General features: G+C 42.8%; 1 protein-coding gene across 15 annotated transcripts in view; it reads left to right on the forward strand.

The window, feature by feature from the left end:
• The window catches only part of LARS2 (leucyl-tRNA synthetase 2, mitochondrial), a 175,001-nt gene that overhangs the window by 100,146 nt on the left and 58,978 nt on the right, over positions 1 to 15,877 (forward strand). For all 15 annotated transcript variants that reach the window (XM_037015980.2, XM_037015986.2, XM_037015983.2 and 12 more), the window contains 3 exons: positions 1,574 to 1,733; positions 12,491 to 12,595; positions 15,035 to 15,150. In XM_037015980.2, coding sequence (XP_036871875.2) covers positions 1,574 to 1,733; positions 12,491 to 12,595; positions 15,035 to 15,150 — 381 coding nt within the window. The remainder of the gene's footprint in view (positions 1 to 1,573; positions 1,734 to 12,490; positions 12,596 to 15,034; positions 15,151 to 15,877) is intronic.

The raw sequence follows: 15,877 nt of genomic DNA on the forward strand, positions 1-15,877 counted from the left end.
GAGCAGTGGGTCCACAGTTCTCATTGTAATTTCAAAGGGGTTCTGTCACAAAACAAGTTAAAACCTAAGGGAGCTGAGGCTAAGGGTAGCACCATTTAAGCCTAGACAGGCTTGAAGCTGTTCAGGGCTGTGTGCCAACCCAGGGCTCAGAAGAGCTGACCTGCGGGAACGCTGCTGAGAGTGCCCTGATGACGGCCCACCTGTGCTGGAAGGGGCCCCTTGGCCTTTCTTGTCTCTACAGACTAGAAAGTTGTTCTGTTGCTATTTCTTACCGGGTGTGTGTGGTTTTATGTTTTATTTTATTTATCCTTCTGATTTCTCCTTCTCAAAGCAAGGCCTTGGTGTCATTCATTGAGCTCAAACCCTGCCATCCCCTTGGTCCCAGTCAAGCCTTCCAGAGGAAGGAGCAGCCGCCAGCCTGCCCTCTAGGCTCCCTCCTCCCAACAACCACGCCGGTGTCTCCTGAGCGCCTGCCATTCGTCACTGAGCTCACATGCATTCCCTGGGCCATTTCCTCAGAAAGGGACCCCGGTCACTCCAGCTGCAGACAGCGGGAGAAGTCCCCATGAGGGAGTGTGTGCTTGGGAAACCTTAGAAAATCAAATGCTAAAACGAGCCTTTCCTCTTGGTGCTTTTCTGGGAAGGTGGCGAGATTTCTGAAATTCCGACTAGCCGTGTCTTTTGTTCAGACTCTCGGGGCCCACTCCTCTGGGGTCCTGCACATTCAGCTGGGTTTGGTCTTCATGTCAAAGGCCTCTGTTCTCAGCCAGGGTGAAAGAAGTGGGTCTACGAGCCACTCAGCGGCTGCACATGGACGTCTTCTACATTCTCTCCCTTGCCCAGGATTTTATTTTGAAAGTGTCTCCATCTCCATTCCTGAACCCACCTGAAAGTGAGATATTTCAAAGGAGGGAGCACTGTCCGACCTGCAGATGCAAAGCTGTGTGGCTGTGCTTCTGTGGTCCCCAGCCTGGCTCTATAGGTGACACCTCCCTGGCATTTGAGCCATAGTGTGGATGTCGGCTCCAGGCCCCAGGCTCCTAGTACCTCACTCACACTCTGAACGCGTTTGAATGAATGTGTGAAGGAGGGAGCATCTCTTTTCTCTGTTCTCTGTGTCCATCACTGAGTTGGCATTCATTCGATGCTGAACGGGTGTTTCTTCCTCAGAAGGCGTTTAACCAGCCCTAGGAATGCTCAGAGGGGAGCTCCACTCAGGCTGCCCTTTCTTTCCTCTTCAAAATGGTGTTAGCCTTGGTGACTTTACCTGCAGAAAAGTATACCTCCTTTCTCAGAACAGAAACAATGTAACAATTTTTTTCCATTTGTGAACAAAGGAACCAGGAAAATGATTTGGGGCCACATGTATGCCTGGTGGTGAGCACTAGGGAGGGCTTGAGAAAGGAAAGCTACCCTCTTCTCTCCTGCCCTTCTCTGCTCTCCCTCATCTCCGTGGTGCTGGTCAGATGCTGTCCCCACTGTTTGGGACTGAGCTGGGGAGGGAGAAAGTGTTATGCTGAGGAGCATAACAGCCCAAATGGAAGAACTGAAACGGCTGTGTTTCCCCTACCAGGTTGATGGGCAAGTCACAGGGGAGAAGCTAACTGCCTACACAGCCACCCCTGAGGCCATTTACGGCACTTCCCACGTTGCCATCTGCCCCAGCCACAGACTCCTACATGGGCACAGCTCTCTGAAGGAGGCCTTTCAGAAAGCACTTGCCCCTGGCAAAGGTAAGTTGGCAAGCCAAGGCGAGGATAGGGCTTGTGGCTTTCTTTTGGACTGCATTTCACAGTTCAGTCCTTTCATGTATGTCCTCTTGTATGGTTTGTTCTCCACCTTGGCCTGACTTTTACTTCTTTATTTTAAAATATGAGGATAAAATAGAACTGTGAAAATGTTAAGTTACCCCCTCATTTCACTTTGAGTTACTAGTTTGTCTGCTTCTCAACCCTTTCCCTTAAAATATAATCTAGATTTAAAGCTCTTTTCTGATAACAGTAGAATCTTCTGCTTAATTTATAATTCCATCATCAAATAAAACTATACTAACAGGGACAGGAAGGAAGCCAGTGAGAATTAGAGGAAACATTTTCAGTAGCTCAACCTTATTGTAAGAATTCACACAGTAATTTGAGCAGATGGACAGTCCTGCTCTGGGCTCTAATGAATGGATGAAGCTGCCCTGGAATTGGCATAGCAAATGTTACTGGTCAGGAAGGATTTGGGGAATGCCTGCACTTTCATCAGGATTCTGTGGTTGCAGTAAACAGAATCCATCTCTAGCTAACCCAGAGGGAAGAGGGGACGTGTTTGAAGGATGGTGGTAAGCTTGCTGACTGGAGGACTAGCTGGGGAACCGGTGTGGAAGAGGACCTGGAGGCAGCCATGAGGGTTTGGGCAGCAGCTAACAGTCTTTTGGTGCTACCAACTGACTGAATCTGCCCTCACCTCCCCTTGAGTGCTTGGGCCAATTGGTTCCAGACTCACATTGCAGGGAGAGGTATTTGAACACGTGTATAACTGGGGCCTGAGCCTTTCTCTTGGCCAAGGGAACGCCAGGCCCTTTTCTTGATAGACGACCAAGACTGTAGCCAGTGAGGAAGGGTAGCTCTCCAAAACCAACTCAGGCTCTTACCAGAGGAAGAGGTATGGATCCCAGGCAGGCAAAGGAAGTCCCCTGTCAATTACAAGTAGATCTTCAGTGAAATGTAAATTTTTCAATGAAAATCTCATCTCTGTTCTCTTTTCATAGAGTATAAACTTCAACCCAAAGCACACAGTCTGGATTAGTGGGGTCTGTTTTAATTATATGACTAAAACATGTTTTGGAAAGCAATATGAAGTTTTTTTTAATTACTATTCTTAAAATAACCAGAATGAAAGATTTCATGGTATCAGGTTGGAAAGATAGACAAGACCATCCAAGTCACCTCTGCTAAGACATCTAATTGTTTACTTACTGCATTAAAGCCAGGGTTCAAATCAGTGAGCACTTACTAGCCTGCTGTGTGCTAAGCCCTCAGGAATGCATATGTGACCATTCCAGTCCTGCCTTCCTGGGATCATAACAGGAGAGCCAGATGCATCCGTAATTCACTCTGGCACAAGACAGATAACATTTGATTCATTTCTTTTGTTGTTATATATTGAAATAAAAGACTCTCTTGAGTTAAAATGTCAGTGTATGCCAAAAGACCCCAAATAGCCAAAGCAATCCTGGGAAAGAAGAACAAAGTTGGAGGGATTATGCTCCCTGACTTCAAGCTCTACTACAAAGCCACAATAATCAAAACAATTTTGTACTGACACAAGAACAGACCCACAGACCAGTGGAACAGAATAGGGAGTCCAGATATTAACCCAAACATATATGGTCAATTAATATACGATAAAGGAACCATGGACATACAATGGGGAAAAGACAGTCTCTTCAACAGCTGGTGTTGGGAAAACTGGACAACTATGAGAATGAAACTGGATTATTGCCTAACCTCACACACAAAAGTAAACTCAAAATGGATCAAAGACCTAAATGTAAGACATGAAACCATAAAACTTAGAAGACAACATAGGCAAAAATCTCTTGAATGTAATTATCAGCAACTTTTTCCTGGACACATCTCCTCGGGCAAGGGAAATGAAATAAGAAATGAACAAGTGGGACTCCAGCAAACTGAAAAGCTTCTGTACAGCAAAGGACAAAAAGGCATCCTACAGTATGGGAGAATATATTTGTGAATGACATACCCAACAAGGGGTTAACATCCAAAATATATAAACAACTCATATGCCTCAACACCCAAAAGACAAATAACCCAATTAAAAAATGGGCGGAGGACCCGAATAGACACTTGTCCAAGGAAGAAATTTGGATGGCCAACAGGCACATGAAAAGATGCTCCACATCACTAATCATCAGGGAAATGCATATTAAAAGTACAATGAGATAACACCTTACACCAGTTAGAATGGTCAACATCCAAAAGACAAGAAATAACATGCTGGCAAGGATGCGGAGCAAAGAGAGCCTTCCTACACTGTGGATGGGAATGTAAATTGGTGCAACCGTGTGGAAAGCAATATGGAGGTTCCTCAAAAAACTAAAAATAGAAATAGTGTTTGACCCAGGAATTCCACCCCTAGGAATTTACCCTAAGAATGCAGGAGCCCAGTTTGAAAAAGACAGATGCACCCCTATGTTTATCGCAGCACTATTTACAATAGACAAAATATGGATGCAACCTAAGTGTTCATCAGTAGATGAATGAATAAAGAAGATGTGGTACATATACACAATGGAATATTATTCAGTCAAAAAAGAAAAGAAATCTTCCCAATTGCAATAAAACGGATGGAGCTAGAGGGTATTAGGCTCAGTGAACTAAGCCAGGTGGAGAAAGACAAATACCAAATGATTTCACTTATTTGTGGAGTAAGAAAACAAAGCCAAACAGAAGGAACAAAATAGCAGTAGACTCATAGACACTGAAAAGGGACTAGCGGTTACCAAGGGGAGGAGTTGGGGAGGGTGGAGGGAAGGGGGAAAGGGATTAAAGGGCACAATAATTCATAATCATAATATAGGTTTGTCACGGGGATGGTAGTGCAGCATGGAAAATGCAGTTAATTATTCTCTAACATCTTACTATGTTGGTGGACAGTGAACGCACTGGAGCGGGTGAGGACTTGATAATATGGCTAAATGTTGAACCACTGTGTTATGTATTTGAAACCAACATAAGATTGTATATCAATGATACTTTAATAAAAAAAAATTTCAGTGTATGCTTACAAAGTCCAGTGTTGCTATCTCTCTGTTTTATTTTGTACTTACTCAAAAGAAAATTTGCGTTCTTTTCAACTGTTTAGTTTAAAGGGAAAACTCACAGTTTTCACTCTCATGAGCATTTTGAGATTCCTTGAGGGCTATGGTGGCTGAATAATATCTAAAAATGTAAATATCTGGACCTTAGATTTTTTTTCTTACGATTAATTTGGGAACAGGAGTTCAAATGAGGTAATATTAATAGGGAATTAATAGCTAATAGATTATAAAAGATGGAGTTCCTGACATGAAGGGCATTATGTAAATTCAGAACATTTTCATATAGAAGAAGTTAAGAAATTATTTTAGCATATGCAAAAAGCAGTATTTTCGTGATCATTTGGGTATCAGCACATCTGACTTGACCTGGTCATTTCATTTGGCACTGAATGGCTTCTTAGGTTTATTCTCACCTCTTTTTAATAATCTATGACATAAGTGTAAATGGAATATTACACTTAGCTCTGAATTTTCCAATTCTAATTTTCAGAGTGGAAATATTCTGTTTGCAGATGTGAATTTATTCTGAGTCTCTAGATTAATTTGCATGTCAACTCTCTGGATTTGACATGTGACATTAGTCATGTAAGGCCAGTATACTGCATTAAGCATAATGTAGTTTTTCTAAAAGGTGAATTAAAATCACAATATGAATATGGATTCATGCCTCCCTTGGCCCTTGAAATCACATCTCAAACTGGAACGGCGTGCTGCCACTGCCCCTTACTGTTAGCAGCTGGCTCACATCACATCAAGCTGCCAGCTTGGTTTTTCCTCGAATGCCAGGTTCTGGGGGTGACTAGTGTCAAAGCAGTGACCACTGAAAGCCATGACAGCACACAGTGGCAACTGGATTCTCTCTTGCTGGAGTTCACCTTTTCAGACATGAGTTCCAGCAGTTGCTAAGCTGATGTATGCCCACCAGCCCCTGAGTTGGCCCACGGTGACCAAGGTCCTGGTCCTGAATCCATCCAGTGACTCAAGTTTGTAAGTTTTGCTTTCTCAGGAGAGCAGGTGATGGGGCTGTTGGGCATGGTGGTTGCAGGGGGCCCTGTGGGTACAGGAGCCCTGGGGGCTCTGAGGAGGAGGGTGGCACGTGTGGCAGGGGAGAGGAGAGACAGGTGGACCAGCTTACCCCACTGGTTCAGAGGAGATGGAGAGGACTGTGGGACAGTGGTCATCAGAATGGAGGGGCAGCAATGGCTCTGGGAAGTATTTGGAAGGCAGCAAGAGGGGAGGCTCCTGGGACAACTCCCTGATTATGGCATAGGTCGCCAGGTTGCTGCCATTACTGACTAAATAAATGCACTGGGCTTTTGTCAAATCCTGTAATTTGGCAGAGATTCCTTTAAGAGAGTAAAAAGTAAGGTGCTTCCCTATAGAGTTCTTGAAATTGAGTTTATTTCCATAATCATTGCCGTTGCCTCCTTTTCTGAGCTGACTGCCTGTAACTTAAATCATGTTATGTAAGCTCTGACTTGATAGAAACTAGAAACCATAAAAAGCATCAATAGGGAAATATCGTCAGAGCTCTTGAAGCTGTTTTGCTTTTCCTGGAGTCTTTCTTACATCCCTAATATTAAAATATTCAAACCCTGGGGATTTGAAACCACACATTTCAGCTCTGAGTCACCAATGGTTTACACCATGCATTTTGCCAAAAGGGTAAATGAGGTCTTCCTGAAGGGTTACTTAGAACCCTGTTCATTGACACATTGGTAAGCAAGAGTCTCGTCTCCCAGGAAGCCCAAGAACATGAAATAATTGATTACTTACTATTGTCTTGCCCCTACAGAGCTAGATCAGCATGAGGGTGGGACAAGAGGGTGGAACAGAATCCTGTAGATAATAATTCATTCTGTTAACCACACTCTTTCCACTGGTGTCCTTTCAGCATGTGTTAGTAGACGTCATGTGGAAAGGAAAGCGCCTGTGCTCACATAACCTGGATAAACAGAAATAAACAGGCTGCTTTGCTTCTGGACTTCTCAGAGCCATTGCTGTGCTGATGTCCAAGGGAGGAAGTCATACAGCACTTTCCACACTGACTTGACCATAGACCCTGATTTCTGCAGTTCCCCTGGGAACTAGTTGCATGGAGCACTGCTTTGCTGAACACTAAACAAAAGCCATCTGCTTTTCCCAGGGGACATGAAACTCATGCCCTCTTTGAAGTGGGGACCATGAGCACAGAGGGCAACTTTTTGCTTGGAATGTTTCTTTTATAATTAGTGTTTATCTGTCATCTAACCAATGTGAGAAATGCTTCCATTCCTTCAGATTTCTCTGTGACGTCCTTGGCTTCCAGTTTTACATCACCAGCACATGACTGAGGTGGAATATGGGGAATGCTGGACCTGGTCAAGGACTTCAGATTTTAGTGCTGTTTAGTTCTGTTCTAAGAAAGAGATTTTGAACAGGTACAGCATGGGAGTTGCTCCTATACATTTATTACAAACCTGCTAATGTTCAAGTTAAAAGACCATTTTTTTCTGATTGAAAAATTGTCAAAAGTTGAGAAGATTTCTATTGGAACATTTCTGTGGAAATATGACAAAGAAATCCTGCCCTTTAATGCAGTACTCTGCTTTTTTTCCCATGTTTTTCTTGAGCAACTGTATTGAAATACAATTCACATACTGTAAAATTCACTCATTTAAAGTGCATGAGATTCCTGGGGATTAAAGATGGAGGTGTGAGAGGTGAGACAGAGGCTTCCTCCTAAAACTGCATATAATATGAAAATATAATTAATACAACTAATCCTGAAAGAGCAATAGAAAAGAAGGCTATGTCAGACTGCATACCCCTGGAGAAAAGAACAGACCTCATAGAGGATAACATGCCAAAGCCATAGCCTGGTGGGACCCAAGCCCTTCCATCACCCTAGCTCACCAGTGGGAGGAAGAGAAACGGAGCAGGTAGGGAGTGGAGGCCTGGGACTGCTGAACACCTAGCCCTGGAGATCTGCTCTAGGAGCACAAACCTACATTACGTGCTGCTCTGGTGAATAGGGGGGTTGGAAAGCTAAGACAGGCAGAATACCTGGAGAGACTGGGATTCCAGCTGCATGTAGAAAACAGGGATCCATATCTGGCTACTCTGGGAAAAAAGAAAGGCAGGCAGTCAGAGAGACTTCCTAACAACGAGAGGGCTGCTAAAGAGGCAAGGATTGCACACAGCTTACCTGCTCAGGAGAAAGGACAGATAGTCAAAATTGTCCAGGTGCACTCGGTCCAGCAGGTTGGAAACTTTAATGATCTTCAGGCGCTTCAGCCCCCTGGCTGGCTACGCAGCTCCAAGGCCCCCCTCTGAGATATGAGGCTGCTGTGCCTTCCTCCCAGCCAGCTGGCACCTGGCTCACAAAGCAGCAGCGCCTACCCTGGCATCAGGCCAGCCAGAGAGAAGCTCTGCCTACACCAGCTGCAAACACAAAGCATAGAGGCTTATGCCTGTGTGCTCGGCCCGCTGGTTCTGGCAGTGGAGACAGGCATAGCAGCCAGGAAGCAGGAAACAACTCTTTCCACCCCTCAGGCACCAACACCGCACTCCTGCAACCCCCAACATTGCTCCAGAGGCTGAGCAGCTCCAGAGAGCAGACCTTCTGGGTATTAGAGGGCACCACATACAAATATAAAACACCAAAGGAACCTGGTTCAAAGCTAAATCATAAATACATCACAGAGTAAAATGAAATTGACCTCATGAATCTTCCTGAAAGAGATTTCAAAATAAAGATCATAAATATGCTCATGGAAGTACAGAAAAATATTCAAGAACTCAGGAATGAATTTCGATCGGAGATCCAATCATTACGGAACACAGTATAAGAAATGAAGCATACAGTGGAAGGTTTTAAAAGCAGAATAGATACGGTGGAGGAGACGATAAATGAAATAGAAATTAGAGAAGAGGAATGCAAAGAAGCTGAGGCACAGAGAGAAAAAAGGATCTCTAAGAATGAAAGAATATTAAGAGAACTGTGTGACCAATCCACACAGAACAATATTCCTATTATAGGGATACCAGAAGAAGAAGAGAGAGAAAAAGGGAAAGTGTCTTTGAGGAGGTAATTGCTGAAAACTTCCCCAATCTGGGGAAGGAGATCATCTCTCAGGCCATGGAGGTGCACAGATCTCCCAACCCAAGGGAGGAGCTATCAGACTATTTTATAAAGCAGCTCCACTATTTTACATTCCCATCGGAAGTATGTGAGGTTTCCAGTTTATCCACCTCTTCAACCAACACTTGTAGTTATCTATCTTTTCAATCCTAGTTATCTTAATGGGTGTTAAGTGGTATCTCATTGTGGGTGGCTTTCTTTTTAGATTTTAAGCATTTTATGTTTTAAATTGATATGTAGTTGATATACAACATTACATTTGTTTCAGGTGTACAGCAGTTAACAACTGACTTGACAGTTACACGCATTACTAATGATCAGCCATGATAAGTGTCTCATTGTACTTTGATTTGCATTTACCTGACGGGTAATTCTTCTAAGTGTCTTTTCATGTACTTATTGGCCATTTGTGTATCTTCTTTGGAGAAATGTCTTTTCATATCTTCTGCCATTTTTTAATTGTGTTGTCTTTTTACTGTTGAATTTTAGTAGTTCTTTATATAGTCTATATACAAGTCACTTAATAAATATGTAATTTGCAAAAATGTTCTCCTGTTGGTGGAGTCCAGTTTATCTACCTTTTCTTGTGTGGCTTTTGCCTTTGGTGTTCTATCTAAAAAAACCACTGCCTAATCAAAGATTATGAAGATTTACACCCATGTTTTCTTCCCAAGCTTTATATCTTATATTTAGGTCTTTAATCCATTTTGAGTTAATTTTTATTTATGGCAAAGGTAGGGTCCAACTTCATTCTTTTGCATGTGGTCATATTACTTTTTAATTCATGTTCCCATAAACATGTATCTTAAAAATCAGACTGCTTTTGTTTTTATATTTTGGTCTTCATTAATGTGATATCAAAAAAAATGTTTCTTTGCTTTTATGCAGGTTTCACAATTGTTTTTAGTCAATACATAATATTCTGTCAGCTCTGTACTTTAATATCCAAACCTTCTTTATCATCTTGGCCATTTGGCCTTTTTCATGTTTGGCCTGTTTTGGAAATTGCTGCCATAAACATTTATGTTCATCCAGCTCTTTGCCTCCCTAGAATTACTTCCTTAGAAGACATTCCCAAGGATGGGATTTCTTTTTATCAGAGTTTATGAACATTTTTCTAGTTCTTGTTAAGTGTTGCCTTTATTGGCTTCTGAAGGGGCCCTGTCAGCTTACAGTGCCATCTCCAGTGAGGACAGAGGAATTCCAGGGCCACTTGACAAACACTGATTGCTACCCTTCTAAAAGTTTTTGCTAACTTCTCAAGTGTAAAATAGCACTTTAAGATTACTTTAATTTTCTTCTCTCTTTTTAAAAATTAACTTGCGTTTTTTAAAATCCAAGTAGTATTTATACATTCCATGAAGTGTCAGGGTACTGACAGCAGCAGGAGCCCCAGGAGCCTCCTTACCCAGCTTCTCCTGATGAGCTTGGTGAGTGTTACTTAGGACGTAAGTTTAGTGGCTATGACAGTTGTAGGAAAACCGTGCCGTAAAAAGCAATTTATTTCTTGTCCACATGGAACTCAGTGGTTATGACAAGTCTGCCTTGTAAGGTGGTTGGGGCCAAGGCCCTTTCTGTCTACTTTCAGGGGTCTTTCCCTTATCTTTGTGTTCTGAGATGTTCTACTCTTCATCTGCACTGCATTAGGTGAAAAGGGTGAAAGGGCATGCTCCTTCCCTTTGAGAGCATAATCTAGAAGCTGCTTCTGCGCATAGCCCATGGCCAAACCTAGCGTAAAGGGGACTGAGCAGTGCTGCCCTTAGCTCTACAGCCATGTGTCTAACTAAACATTCTGTTGCTGAATCAGAAGGGGAGGCAGATAAGGGGTCAACTGGCAGTCTGTGCCATAGACAGTGTCTCTAGTTCAGACCTCCATGTGTTTCTATAATATGCCTACACTGCTGTCTTCTGGTTCACCAGTTCCAGACATTACCCAGTGACGCATTCTTGCTCCTCCACGCCTCACCTTCCATCCCCCTAATAACATGATATCACCATTGCAGAATTTGCAAATGTACACTTACTTGAGAAGGGACAATGTAGAATCAGAAATGTGGGTCCCACTTTGAAAAGAGTCAGCACTTAGGCAGCTCAGGCGGCAGGGACCTCCCAGGCACGGGACCATGGGTGCTGGCTGACCCTTAGCTGTGGAGACCAGTTTGGTTGCATTTTACTCTGCCCCCCGCAACACCCTGTCCTTTGCTTCCTGACAAGCAAAGTGAAAGAAGATAGAACTGGCTTAGATGCCTACGCAGCCTATCTTCACCTCTTTGAAAAACAAATCCTAATTCCTAGGCTTATTTTAACTTTGGAGTTTGTAAAACATTTCAGATAATTATATAGTCTTAAAACATGGTAAGTGTAAATAGTAAGAGTTCCTAAACTATAACTGTTGTTAATTGCTTATGGTACAAAAAAGCTCAAGTGAACTGCTCATTGTTTACCACCTCTCTTCTGGTCTTTCTTTGGGACTTTATTGGGTCTTCATGCTTCCAGTCCTGCAGTGAAGATTCATGTGTATGTGTCTGGTCTATGCATAATACACTACAGCAGTTGTAACAAGCTTCATTTAATGTGACACCCTTTGTGGATAATTCCAATGAAGTGTTTTATCATGCCCACATAAATATTGTTCACAATTGAGCCCAGTATACCATGATTACATTTTCCTTTTTAAATAACTTTCTGTTTTACCTAAAGTTCATAATATCTTCATTTTTTTCATTTGCTTTGTGTTCTTTGAATTTTTGACAAAGTCTTCCCATACCCTCCCAGAAGCTCTTTAAAACTCCTCTCAGTATAGTTTGCTACATGTTCAAACTGTCAGATATGGTGTCAACCCCTTTTTTTTCCCCAAGGATGCTTCCTGGGCCCTCTCTGCGGCTGACAACTGACCTGGTCACTCTCCAGGCCTCTGCTGCACATCTGTCATCCAGGACTTCCCTCTGTCTCTGTTCTGAGAATGCCTCACTCTCTTTCCTTTGTTGGAACCTCTGTTCCCTGGATCCCATATCTGTCTCTTTCTTGATTTATCCCTTCATTTTGTAGGAACACACCTCCAGTATCTCCTAAGAAAGGGTGTGTGGGAAGAAACTTTTGTCTTTGTATGTTTGGAAATCTCCCTGCTTCTCAGTCATTTTCTCTTCCATCCACTTCGATCTGCAAGTGTTAGGATTTGGAATTCCAGACATCTTGTCTCCCTAAAGGTCTTTGTGTTGCTCATTCTTCTGTATATTTCAGGTATTTTTCAAATGGAAAAGGGGGTGGTGGGCATGTCTTTACTCCACCATCTGGAAAGTAAAAATGTAATTTCATTTCTTTGATTGTGAGCATGGATTAACATTTTCCTGTATTTGTTTAATCTTTTGATTTTCTACTGGTGTGAATTATCTATTACTACCTTCAAAGAACAAATTCTTTAACAATTAGCACAAAACAGAAGTTCTAATGCTTATTTTTCTCATTTGTCTCCTCTGAGACTCAGATGGTGTTAGCATTCCAGCTGACTGGTGTCCACAGTTATTTGCTCTCATTTTCAGATTGCCTCACGCCCGTGACAGCTGTGAACATGCTCACCCAGCAGGAAGTCCCTGTTGTTATCTTGGCCAAAGCTGACTTGGAGGGCTCTCTGGATTCGAAAATAGGTAAGTAGCTATTAAAATGTAGTCAGGATAATATATTTATCAGGTTTAAGATCAAATTACTTGCCTGTTCCTGTCAATTAGAAGAGCTATTGATTCCATGATCTGTTTTGCCTCTGTAAAAATGAATGTCCCTTCTTTAATCATTCCTTGTTTAAGAATTACATTTTGAAAAATACCATGTACATCACACCTTGCTAATTGTTACTGAAAATAATAAAAATAGTCTGGCCCATAGATCTTGCCAGTAGAGCTAGCTGGTGAGACTTGTACATATGATGTGGGGAACGATACAACTCGGGTAAAAATCCAGTTTCAGAACTCAGAGAACCAACAGCAACTGCTGAGCTGGGGGCTCAAAGCACAAATGACCCATGTGGGCTGGGTTTTCAGGAAAGGCTTTGTGGAGGAGGTGAATTTGCGCTATTCGGGGAGAGGCTTATGAAACAGCAGTAAAATTAAAGGCATATATAGAACTGTAAATTGGGTGTCCTGGCAGCCTTCCTCATCCCTGGGAGTTCTGAGTCACCATCGCCAGCAGGAGGTCTGGGAGGGCGCCAAGGCACACACAAGGCCCGACCCAGACTTGCCCTCTGAGTGCCCCCCGGGGTCTCTCTGCCGGCATTCCTGCTCTAAGTTCCAGTCAGTCTCCAAAGTGCAGAAACCCTGCAGAGAGAGTTATTTCTTAGCACACTGAACAAACAGCATTTCTTACCAAAATCATTTTTCCTCACAATCCTCAGATCAGTTTTTGACAGAGTGATTTGAAGAAAATCAAAACAAAAAAGATATTAAGCCATTCATGTCATTCTCTTCTGACCATTTAAACCTAGAGAGTATGATGCTTAAGGAAAATAAATGCTGCAATGATTTTTATGTATTGCATAATTAGTAAAATTCATTATTACAGCCAGCCAGTATAAACAGTAGAGGAAAGTTCTTGTTGATGTGGCTTTTCATTGTTGTTACTTTGAGTCAAAGTACTGCTGTAATATTGAGAGTTCTGAAAGAAATCTGATTTTTTAGATGTGTGTGGAAAATCATTTTTCCTCTTATCTTGATTTCCCAGTTACATAATTAACATTTTCTAAGTCATTGCCTCTTGGCTTCTAAGAAGACCAGGAACAGAAATAAAAGAGGTAATGCAGTCATTCTGTCATCCCACCTGTGTTGTACAAGTAGCTCGCACTCCACAGAGCCCCACATGGCCAACACCACAGTCCAGAGCATCCCTTATGTGCTCTGGTACATTTTGCAGCACAGCGTCTCTGAACCCACCTCCTAGTGACTCCAAACCATACACTTTTGGAATGTAGTAAGTGATTCTTTTCCCTTCTTGGCCATGAAGACTTTTCAGTAATATTTATTGCCTGCATTTGTCCTCACCCTTCAGTGTCTTTCAAGTCCACTCTGAACGTTTATTTGCCTCATTAGATGCTTTTTGTCAGTAATCTCAGCTGAAACACCATAGAACTTTCCGTCACACCACGGAGCTTTCTGTCTTACTAAGGAGCTTTAGAACATGTCCCCCAAACATTGAATTAGCCTTTTAGGGCAGTGTTCCTGAGAGGTTGTTCACAGAAATCTGACTTACGCATTTTGTGCATCACCCTTAGTTTTATCCTGCTCAGTGGCCACATATGTCCGTAAGGATATCAGGAGTTTTGACTGGGGGCAATTTTGCCACCAGGGGCCTGTGGCAGTTTTAGAGACATTTTTGTCACAACTGGGAGAGTGCTACTAGTCAAGGCCAGGGAGGCTGCTCAATATCCCACAATGCAAAGAACAGGCCCCACAGCAAAGTCCAGCGTGTCAACAGTGCCAAGGTCAAGAGACCCTGCCCTGGAGATCCAGGAGCTGACATAGCCGTTTTGATGAACAGCTGGAGCCAGAACAGCAGGCTTCTGGATGAGTGATTTCCTTAAGCTCAGCTTCATCTCCTCAAGGGCATATGTGGGCTGAAGAATAAATGTCTATGCAAAACATAATATTGCCTTTGGGAACAAAGCACAGTATGAAGAAATGTAGTTGCCAGCTTTTGACTTCCTGATGTGTGGATTTTTCTAGAGTGCTAGTCAGCCCTGCTTCTCACAAGGATGCCACTGTCCTGTCATTGAGGGAATCGAAAGAAGAGGCTCCCCCAGATAATTATAATTTTAGAATTTTGCTATATTTTAGAATTGCAAGATAAAAATAAAAACTAAGCAAAGGAAAAAGGCTTAAAGGAAATAATACCAGTATGGCAAACTAGTGGTATTAGGGTGGTGGGGTTCTCCAGGACTGTTCTCATTTTCGCAGTGAGTGTGGTATGGTTTTGTAGCTTTTGTTAACTATAAAAGGTAGTTTCTTCTTTAAGAAGCTAAAGCTGAGTGTCAGTGCTGTCAATTATTTTATTATTTGGGTATTTGCAAAGATGTTCTGTGTTTCTTCTCCTCTGAACAGGAATTCCCAGCACCAGCTCAGAGGATACCCTCTTAGCCCAAACTCTGAGCCTGCCTTACTCAGAAGTCATTGAGCCTTTGCCAGATGGTACCGAGAGACTGAGCAGCTCTGCTGAGGTTGGTTCCCCATGGCACAGGCCTCACAACTCACCTCTAAAATCATGACCTCTACTTTCATGGGCATTTTCCTTTGAGGGCAAATTACAACCTGCCATTTCACTCATCCCTGGTGTCATAGCCTCATTTCTTAAACCCCACAACAGTCTATAGCTTCATTTCTTAATCTATAACAACAAAATAATATCCTTTTTCAATTTTTTTCAATATCTGGAAGTTTATCAACTGTTAAGTCAAACCCAACCCTAGAATAGTATAGTTATTACAGTAACTCAACTTTAATTTTGAAATCTTCTACTTGAGAAAACATGAGCTCTCACAGGGAAACACTAATTCCTTGAGAGCTGGCTGCAATTGGCTGTTTCTCCTGGGATCTCTGTTCTCCCCGGCTTACTGACTGACTGCCACCTAAAGCTGAGTGGAAATGAACAGAGAGGTTCTGAGTCATGTTTATCTTTAGAGGTCAGGGTCATCTCTTGCTAGGTGGTAAGTCTGGCAGGACTTGAGCTCAGCCTTGACACTGAACCAGGCCGGAAAGTATGACGAAGAGGTGAGGTGATGCGTGGGAGGGAGAAGCGGGAAGTGGTTAGAGCAGTGACTCTCCTGCTTGAGCACACACCAGAACCGCCTGGGGCCTTGTTAAAGCCCGGTATGCCTGCCCCCACCGAGACTCAGATTCAGTCATCCCAGGTGGAACCCACGTGTTTGCATTTCAGCTACCTTTCCA

This window comes from Manis javanica, chromosome 3 (assembly GCF_040802235.1).
Source record: "Manis javanica isolate MJ-LG chromosome 3, MJ_LKY, whole genome shotgun sequence".
NCBI lineage: Eukaryota > Metazoa > Chordata > Mammalia > Pholidota > Manidae > Manis > Manis javanica.